Source organism: Medicago sativa, chromosome 4 (assembly GCF_051527215.1).
Source record: "Medicago sativa cultivar Bolivia chromosome 4, Bolivia_mono, whole genome shotgun sequence".
NCBI lineage: Eukaryota > Viridiplantae > Streptophyta > Magnoliopsida > Fabales > Fabaceae > Medicago > Medicago sativa.
In genome coordinates this window covers 96,706,602-96,717,024 of record NC_140752.1, presented here as the reverse complement: position 1 = coordinate 96,717,024, position 10,423 = coordinate 96,706,602, and the positions used below count along the sequence as shown (strand labels likewise).

At 33.9% G+C, this 10,423-nt stretch overlaps 1 protein-coding gene and 1 pseudogene across 1 annotated transcript; one reads left to right on the top strand and one right to left on the bottom strand.

The window, feature by feature from the left end:
- The first annotated feature begins 1,664 nt into the window (after positions 1–1,664).
- LOC146934272 (6-phosphogluconate dehydrogenase, decarboxylating 1, chloroplastic) lies at positions 1,665–3,790 on the top strand. Its single transcript, XM_085706143.1, has one exon. The coding sequence runs from the start codon at positions 1,956–1,958 to the stop codon at positions 3,441–3,443; it is 1,488 nt and encodes a 495-aa protein (XP_085562269.1). The 5' UTR covers positions 1,665–1,955; the 3' UTR covers positions 3,444–3,790.
- An 847-nt stretch (positions 3,791–4,637) lies between these two features.
- Positions 4,638–6,484, bottom strand: LOC146934271 (uncharacterized; annotated as a pseudogene).
- Positions 6,485–10,423: the final 3,939 nt, after the last annotated feature.

Below are 10,423 nucleotides of genomic sequence, written 5' to 3'. Positions count from 1 at the left end.
GGAACCTCCTTAAAAAATTAATGGAACGGTTAAAAAAAATAAAGTTAAATGGAAGAAAAAAAAACATATTGAAATATAATATTAAAAAATAAAGAAAAGGTTCCCAGCGTGAGTTGAAAAGAGGTGCTTGTGAAATAAATTGTCGAGAAGTAGTTTTTTAGTAACATTCAACAGCTTCTGGTCAAAGCTCATTCCATTCAATTTTATGCTTTCAAAAAAAGTACTTTTTTTTAGTAAGTACTTAATTGATATTGTATTCGGCCTAACTTCTCCTTAAAAATGTAGAGAAGTTTTAAAAAAGTCGGGTCAAACGATTCCTTAATCTCCCACAACGGCAATGTAGAAGCAACTGAATTTGGGAGGAAAAATTGAAAAAATAGTTAAAAATATAAAAATTGGAAAATAATTAAAAGTTAATAAAATATAAAAATTAGAAAATAATTAAAAAAATTGGTTAGGGGCAAAAATGGAAATTCATAGGCCAACCTTAAAAAAAACTTCCAATAATTAATTTACCAAAATGCCCCTCCTAGGGGCAAAATGGTAAATTCGATGGACATTTATTTTCATATTAGTTATAGATTGCTTTCCTCGTTCGAAAAGTTTAAGGGAGCTGAGTTTTAGGGACACACACAACCAGTCATCATAAAATTACATAAGAAAAAAAAATAGTATTTTTAAAAATCATTTCTCTCTAAGAACTTGTAAAAATTGAGTAAGTGTTTGTATAAAATCTTAGTTTCATATTTAAGCTTAGTTTACTTGGCAAAGTTATTTTCTATTTGATGAAAATAAAGAATTGCAAATATTTTATTTCAAGCCATACTAAAGTGACAGTTACGAAAAACAAAAGGTTTAAGTAAGTATTTTCGCTCAAAAAAAAAAATTAAGTATTTAGTCCCTTATGTTTATTTTTTTGTTTCACATGTTCAAACTTCAAACGTTGTAGCAAATTTTCTTTTTTGAATGTCCCTCTGAACATAGCTCAGTTGGCAGGGACATGCGTTGTTATATGCAGGGGCCGGGGTTCGAATCCTGGACACCCTACTTACAGATGAATTCTAACCACTAGGCTACTTGACCCAGGCTACTTGACCCAAAAAAATTATTTTGAAAGAAGAGTTTTTTTTTTTTTTTTAGGAAATTGAAAGAAGTTATATACTCACTTGTTAATCTCTTGACAGAAAGAAATAATTTAAAGCAACTTTAGAGTATGATGCATTATGCCCAATTTTTTTTTTGAGGAGTGATATTTGTACAACTTGTGTGACAACCCTTTTTCTCTCTTCTTATTGGATAAAAAGAATAGAGAGAGAATGAAGAAGAGAGAGAATAAAAACACATGTGAGTATGAGAGAGAGGGTTGTCACAACAGTTGTCAAAAATTGGTTGTACAAATATCATTTCTCTTTTTTTTTATAGATGATATAGAAAACTTATATTAGAGTAAGCACAAAGATGAACTAAAAGTTTTTATGCATCAACTATAAGAAAAATGGTGACATAGAAGTAATATGCTAATTTCTTATGTGATTAGAGGGTTAGGGGTATCTAAATATCATTTGTGTATGAAATTATATCAAAATAAAATAATAATTGGATTGAGACGAAAGGATGCTAACTAGGATAATTTTTCAATAGCAACAAAAATATCGATTTAAATTTTTAGTTGTGAGTTGTTTGTGACATACGGATTATAGTGTGTAAAAATTAAAATACTGAAAATATATACGAGTTGACTGGATACTTTAAAACGCAGTCGTTTAGATAGCAATTTTGACACATCTTGGAGGTAACGGTAGCTCCTCGTTGGTGGTTAAGTCACTGTCCTTTCACACCCTCGACGAGTCCGCCACTTCTCAACAACTCATCATACAAAAACACTTTCACTCCTTCCCCTCTCCCTCACCAACTCAATTCACCAACTCATTTCATTTCATTTCTTCAATTCAACTATGGACGCTTCCACTCTCTCTCGCATAGGCCTCGCCGGCCTAGCCGTAATGGGCCAAAACCTAGCCCTAAACATCGCCGAGAAAGGCTTCCCAATCTCCGTCTACAATCGCACTACTTCCAAAGTCGATGAAACCGTAGATCGGGCCCACCGTGAAGGCTCCCTTCCTTTAACCGGTCAATACTCCCCTCGCGAATTCGTTCTCTCTCTCCAACGTCCTAGATCAGTTATCATCCTTGTCAAAGCCGGTGCCCCTGTCGATCAAACAATCGCCGCGCTCTCCGATCATATGGAGCCTGGCGATTGTATCATCGACGGAGGTAACGAATGGTATGAAAATACCGAACGAAGAATCCAACAAATCTCTGAAAAAGGATTACTCTATCTTGGTATGGGTGTTTCTGGTGGTGAAGAAGGTGCTAGAAATGGTCCTTCTCTTATGCCTGGTGGGTCCTACCAGGCTTATAGTAATATTCAAGATATTCTTACGAAGGTTGCTGCTCAAGTTGAAGATGGTCCTTGTGTTACTTACATTGGTGAAGGTGGTTCTGGTAATTTTGTTAAGATGGTTCATAATGGTATTGAATATGGTGACATGCAGCTTATTTCTGAAGCTTATGATGTTTTGAAGCATGTTGGTGGGTTGTCCAATTCTGAACTTGCTGATATTTTTGCTGAGTGGAATAGTGGTGAGTTAGAGAGTTTTCTTATTGAGATTACTGCTGATATTTTTAAGGTCAAGGATGAAGGTGGTGATGGGTATTTGGTGGATAAGATTTTGGATAAGACTGGTATGAAGGGTACTGGTAAATGGACGGTTCAGCAAGCTGCGGAGTTGTCAGTTGCTGCTCCTACGATTGCTGCTTCGTTGGATTGTAGGTATTTGAGTGGGTTAAAGGAGGAGAGGGAGAATGCTGCGGCGGTTTTGAAGGAAGCGGGGTTGGGTGAGGAAGTGGGAGGGTTTGTGAGAAGTGGGGTTGATAAGAAAAGGTTGATTGATGATGTGAGACAAGCTTTGTATGCTTCTAAGATTTGTAGTTATGCTCAAGGGATGAATTTGTTGAGGGCAAAGAGTGATGAGAAAGGTTGGAATTTGAATTTTGGGGAGTTAGCTAGGATTTGGAAAGGTGGGTGTATTATAAGAGCTGTGTTTTTGGATAGGATTAAGAAGGCTTATCAGAGGAACCCTAATTTGGCTAGTTTGATAGTGGATCCCGAATTTGCTAAGGAAATGGTGCAGAGACAAGGAGCATGGAGAAGGGTTGTTGGATTGGCTATTTCAGCTGGGATTAGTACTCCTGGAATGTGTGCTAGTCTTGCATACTTTGATACATATAGGAGAGCAAGGCTTCCTGCTAACCTTGTTCAGGCTCAGAGGGACTTGTTTGGAGCTCATACCTATGAGCGTCTCGATCGTCCTGGCGCTTTCCATACCGAGTGGACAAAACTTGCTCGTCAGAGTGGTACTGGTGCTGCTGCTCTTAATTGATGATATGTCTCTTAGTGTGGTTAGTTGTTTGTTTGTTGTTTAATGCAGCATTTGTGTTGCAACTGTATGTTTCATTGAGATTGGGGATCTTTGGTTAGGCAGAGCAACTATTGTTTCCTTATTGTTGTAGCTGTTTTTCCTTTTAATTTAACAAATAAAAGAAAAGCTTTGTCATTTGAATTCACCTGCTTTTTTTGTTTCAAGTTTGAGGCCTGAAGTACACTTTCAATTGTTGATGCTTTGTCTCTTAGATACCTTTCAAGCTGTGTTTAAAGACTGTGTATTAACAATGACAGAAACATCCTCTCAGGTTTCAATATATTTTGGACTTTGTTTCCTTAGCTTTACTTTATAGCTGAACTTGGTGTATTCCCTTTGTTATTCCTTTTGTAACTTCAATGTGTGACCAGTGTTGTTTTGCATGCATGCACATGCTCATGCACTGTGTATGGTTTTTAAAGCTGCTTTTGTTGCCTTGCTAGCTAAGTTTTTTTTTTAATATACATTTTGTTGTATGCTTTGTAGATTGATTCAGGACTAGGCAACGTTCCTTATATTGCTTCTTGTGGGTTTTAGTGGAATCTACACTCCTATATTCCCCCTTCAGTTTATTTATTGAAGTTAATCGCTTACACTTTATTACAGTTGTTTGAGACTGATTAACTAATGCAAACTGCTTCATGCATTTGAGAAAGATGATTGTTATGTGTTAACTTTGCAATTCATGACCCTGATAGAGAACATATATTCCTAAGCGACTAGGCAAGTATAAGTCTACAAGAGAGTTGAGTGACTATTAATAAGAGACGTTCTTGAAATAACTAGGAACTAGAAAGGCAAGTACGCACATGCTTTTTTCATTGCACAGAAGGAAAGAACCTTGCAATATATGCAATATGCATTTGATTGAAGATTGGATTTGGTTCCTCTCATATTTGAATCAAGCATGAGGGGCTATGTTGATTATCTCCACATTAAAACTCATTGGGTCCAATTTATATATTTTTCAAGTTGTAGAACCCAATGAGATTTAATTGTGAAATCATCAACATAACCCTCCTTCCCAATGTATATAAAAATGAGAGAATCCAAATCCCAAAAGAGTCTTAACAATCCATCCATTTTGAAAAGACTAATATCAAAAAGTGAGAAGGGCCAATGAGGACATGATGACAAACACGAAAATACAATAATTTATGGAGCAATGCTCTCAAGAACTGGCTGAGTTCTTATCACCCTGCAGAAGGCATTTTACTATCACCAATCCATCCATCTGCTTTCTAGACCCATATCTTCAACAGCTTGTTCTTCCATAGCTTGAGTCTTTTGGGTCTTGAGAAGTCTCATGGATGAAAATCCACAATGACCTAATGTTATCAATCCAAGCACACACGCAGTCACCCACATATACCACAATAGCTGCTTCTTCTCCAATGGGAGAACAACTGAAAAATGACCCTGCTCTCGAGTGGCGTACACTGGAGGAACTCATCACAGTGAATTGAAATGTTTCATTTCCATTGAAAGCCACACATCTAGCCATTGAGTTGATATGTCAAAGTGGCGCTGGTGTTGCTGCTCTTTATTGATCATTGATTATAAAGCCACACATCTCGAGTGGCGTACACCGGGGGAACTCATCACAGTGAATTGAAATGTTCCATTTCCATTGAAAGCCACACATCTAGCCATTGAGTTGATATGTCAAAGTGGTGCTGGTGTTGCTGCTCTTTATTGATCATCGATGATATGCCTCTGTGTGGTTAATTGTTCTTGGTTAGTGCAATATTTGAGTTGCAACCGTATGTCCTGTTTGAGGATCTTTGTTTCCTTATTACTGTAGCTGTTTTTGCTTTCAATTTAACAAATAAAAGAAAAGCCGTCATTTGAATTTATAGGCTTTTTTTGCTTCAAATTTGAGTCCTTAGTACACCTTAAATTGTCGATGCTTTGTCTCTTTGATACCTTTCAAGCTGTGGTTAAGACTGTATTAACAATGACATAAACATCCTCTCGGGTTTCAAGATATTTTGGACTTTTTTTTTTCCTTAGTCTTACTTTATTTGTGATCATGGTGTATCTCCTGAAAGTTTTTCCCTTTTTCTCACTTCTGTAACTTCAATGTGTATCCAGTGTTGTTTTGCATGCATCCCCATACTCCTGCACTTGTATGGTTTTTAAAGTTGCTGTTGTGGTCTTGCTAGCGTACAACAATATGTTTTTATGTTTTTTTTTTACATTTTGTTGTATGCTTTGTAGATTGATTTTTATTTTGGCGTCTTTGTCATTGGGGAAATCAGGACTAGGAATGCTTTTCTAGTTTTTTTTTTCTTCTTCTGGATTTTATTGGAGTTTACGCTTTTTATTTTTAAAAGCTAATTGCAAACACTTCGCAGTTGTATTAGAATTCGAATAATTAACAAATGCAAATTGCTTCATGCGATTGAGAAAGGTATTGCGTGTTAACTGGCGGATAAATTCAGCTCCACTGCAGCAAGTGATTCCCCACCTTTGGAATATTGGTGGCCAATCAAGATCGGAGTTTAGATATAAACTTGATATTCAAAATTACAAATAAAATTCAAGATATGCATTTTTTTCGACCATCCAATCTTGAAGGAACAACTATTGATGTTCTGAATGTGTAAATGTGAGATCCTCTGACTGCAAAGAAGATGAAGTCTTTAACTGTGGCAATTCATGGCCCTGGTAGAAAACATCCTCCAAGAGTGTAGGCGAGTAAACGAGAATCAAGACACTAATAATAGCTTGAAATATCTATGAACTAGGAAGGCGGTCCTTCATTTATGATTAAAATACAAATGTGTTCCTCATTGCATAAGGAACGAATCTTGTATTAATATATGTGCCAACAAAAGACTAAAATCAAAGTGAAATTATGATACACGGGAAAATGAAATGATTTACGAAGCAATACTTTCAAGAACTGGCTGAGTTCTTGTCGCGGATGCGAAAGGCATTTTACTACTGCCAACCCATCTGCTTTCAAGAACCATATCTTCAATAGCTTGTTTTTCCATTGTTTGTGTCTTTTTGGCCATGAGAAATCGCCTGCATGAAAATCCCACAGTCTGATGTTGTGTCTCGATGGTCATACAACTTAATCGACGAATTGGAGCTAGTGATGGAAAGAATAACAAAAGTGGCTCATATTTGTTCTCCAAGAACCGAACATATAGTAATTTTTAATGGAAATACAGATCCATTAAATTTAAATCTTGGTCCTAGAAATACTTATGTCAATGAGCCAAAAGTATCGAAAGACAGTTAATTGTTGTTTGGTGAGTGTCTCAGAGCCATCACTAGGTGCCTAAAGAGCATCGTCTTTCAGATTTTGCAAAAAGAATGGTTACTTTGACTCATTGGATGGTATTTTCGAAGTGATCTTGGGTACAATTTTTTGGTTTGTCATCGGTTTATTCTAGAAAGGTATGTTTGGACATAGTGTTTCGTAGCGGAGAAAATGACTTATTTTTTATTTTTAAATCACAAACACTATTTTTTTTAAGAAAAAAAATTAAGCACTATTAAAGTATTTTATGATCATTTATCATGTTTTTTTTTATAAAAAAAAAACCATAAAGTATATTCTAAAAATATAGACTTTGCACTTCAAAACCCTCCAAAAGTGTTTGGTTTAGAGAAGAAGTTGAGAAGAGAGAAATAAGTGAGAGAGAGTTAGAGAAGAGAGAAAGAAGTGAGAAATTGAGTAGATTTGATGTATTGTTTGGTAATAGAAGAGAGAGAAGTATTGATTATATATAAAAGTACTATAATACCCCTAATCCATTAAATTCAATTTAATTAACTGATTCACTCACACCAGTGCACACACAATCCATCTCATTTGGTCAATTCCCACTTCCTACTTTACGTGCAGTATTTAATTAAAATTAAAAACAAAAACATGCATCCCGTTTGCTTTTTTTGAAAAAAAAAATAAATGTTAACATTATTTTTGCATGAGACAAAAACCAAAAAGGGGGCAAGAAGGGAAAATCATCTAGTACAGTTCACTCTCTCCACTTTCTTCGCATCCTTGGAGAGAAATTGAAACACGTGGGGCCCAGCCATATTTGTTCTCTCTTCCTTCTTTTTTCGATGTGCCAAACTAGAGAAATTGTCACTTTCTGCTCTCTTTCTCTCGCCTCTTTTTCTCTCCCCTTAATCTCTCGCCTACCAAACACAGTGTAAATGTAGACGACTCTCTCAACTAAAATTTGTACTTTGGTTCATATGTTGTGAGAGAGAAGCACATTCCTACCGACTCGATTCCTTTGGGCAATGTTGTACATTGAATAATGGTGACATACAACAATGAGAATATTTTCAGTTGATTAATTAAGGTGGTACTTAGTTTTTTTTTTATTTTTTTATAGGAAATAAAGGTGGTACTTAAAAACATATGTGTTTCTCTCGCATGTGAATCGCACTACCATGTTGAAACTCACAATAATAAAACAAAAGTTTTTTTTTATTAAAAACTCTATTAGAAGTAATTTTAATTTTTTTCAAATATATTTAAATATTATAATTTATTCAGTAATAATTTTAATAATAATGATAGAAGGGATTATTGTTGAAGGTGGAAATTGACATCTATTAAAGTGTTGATTGGTGGTCGGAGGCGGTTGCAATGGATGGTTGTGGTTAGAACGATGACTAAAGTGGTGGTCATCTGGAGCCAAAGAGGCATCCGACAACCTTTTGTGGTGATTTGTTGACGTTAAAACAATAGCAAGAATTCTTCAAAAAAAAAAAACAATAGCAAGAATTATTAAACTTTTTTTGGGATTTGAGATTGAAGTGAAAAATATTTTAAAATTAATTAAAATATCAATTCAACATTATCTTGTTCAAATAAAATTTTTAAAATTAAAAATCAGAAATTAACCCCAAACGACCTTAAAATAGTAAAATAAAAAACGACCTTAAAGTTATATTTATTTTATGAAGTAGAGTTATATCCAATGAGGACTTAAAAGACTAATACCTAGGATTTTGTATGATTTTAGGCTATAGTAGGATTAAGTTTTTTTTTATTTTTTAAGATAGTAAGAATGAAATCAATGATCCCATAAACTCGAACATATCCAAATCATTAAATTGGGTTGTTTTTTGTCCATGTTTAAATATAATTTGAATCAAACAAATGAAATTTGATCTCCATTAGTTTGAGGATCGTTTTCACGTCATCTAAAACGTATATAGAGTACCTTTCCTAAATCCATTTAAATTATATCAATATGATGCAATATAAGTTGTAGTATAGATGTTTGAATCTCTTAACCATTTACTTAACAATTGGATATCCTATCAATACGAATAAAATACTGAAAGAAGTGCAAAAATCTTTTCTTAAAAACAAGGTTTTGTCTTTACAAGCTTCTTTGTCATATGTTTTTATTCTTAATTGGGTCATGTTAACTTGTACCCTTAGGGCACATGTTAAGCAACCTAAAAGTAGAAATTGTTTCTTAAATTTTGTGCATTCAATTAGTTAAAATTCAAAAAGTTAAATTCAAATACATTAATTACAACAAAGCATTTCTATTTTTACTTCTTAACTTGTGCCTTGAGGGCACAAGTTAACATTAGCCTTCTTAATTTCATCTAGTTGACTCTTGTTTACTAAGGGTGTGTTTGGTTTAGGAGAGAAGTTGTGAAGAGAGAGTATAGGAAGAGAGAAATAGGTGAGAAATAGAGTAGATTTGACCTATTGTTTGGTATAAGAGAGAAATGAGAGAAATAGAGAAGAAAGAAGTGTGTTAAACTTTTGAAAAGACCAAAATATCCTTACTAAACTTTAATATACAATTTTATTATATATGAATTAATTTCTTATAAAAATTGATATAATTTTTTACATTAATTTAATTAAGAAACTAAGTAATTTTTTTACAAAGAAATTTGATAACTTATTTCCTTAATTAATTATTTATTTACAATTTTACAATTTAGTCGTTTAAGCTATTTCATTAGTTAACTAACTACTAGTTTAATTTTATTTATTATAATAAAAGAGGATTCAAATAAAGAGGTAAAGGCAGGAGAGTTGCGTATTAGTTTTTGTTTTTACCTGCTACAACAAAAACCATTGAAACAGTACAATAGTGGTAACAACAAAAAAAAGGACAATAGTTTTATATCAGCTACAATACCAGGGATAGTTTTGGAAAAAAGAAAAAAGTTCACATCTCTACTCTATTTCTTCGCACATCAAGAGAGAAATAAAACAGACATGGGTCCCACCATATTTGGTCTCTCTCTTCAATCTCTATTCTCAACCAAACAGGAGAAGTTGCTTCTCTCTATCCAACTTCTCTCTTCCCTCTTTCTCTCTTTCTTATTTCTCTTCTACCAAACACAGTGTAAAGGTCATTCCTCTACTTCTAAGCAAGAAATTAGTATCACTAAAAAAGGTTTAAACACCAACAGTGGAAGTGGATAGGCTTTTTAAAAAAGGTTTAAATACCAATGGAAGTGGTAAGTGGTAACTTTGGTGATTTCTATCCGGGCCGTTTTTTGGGAGCGCAAATAACTCAATTGAACTGGACCTCCCAAAGTGATGGGTCTCAAGAAAAAAATTATTGCTCAATATCCCCACCTCCACTCAAAAAAAATAAATAAATGTTTTATGTTTCAATTTCTAAGTAAAAAAATCATGTTTCATGTTTCTATTTCTAAGATAAAAAACATGTCTTTAGTAAAAATAATTTCTAATTTTGATTTTGGTGTCTAATAATCATTATACGAATTATTTTTAATTTAAATAAAAGATTAATCTTTTAAAAAAAATTGTGTGTTTTTTTTATTATAAATCTATTTTTATTATGAGAGTCGAATCTTCGGTTTTACATGGATGGCCCTGATTCCTACCCTTTTCACAATGGAAGTTAATAGGCTGTTTGGTGGTAACTTTGGTCATTCCGCTCCTCTTAGCAATGGAAGTGGAACAG

Coding starts and splice junctions, on each gene's coding strand:
- LOC146934272 (XM_085706143.1), top strand. CDS start 1,956: ATGGACGCTTCCACTCTCTCTCGCATAGGCCTCGCCGGCCTAGCCGTA.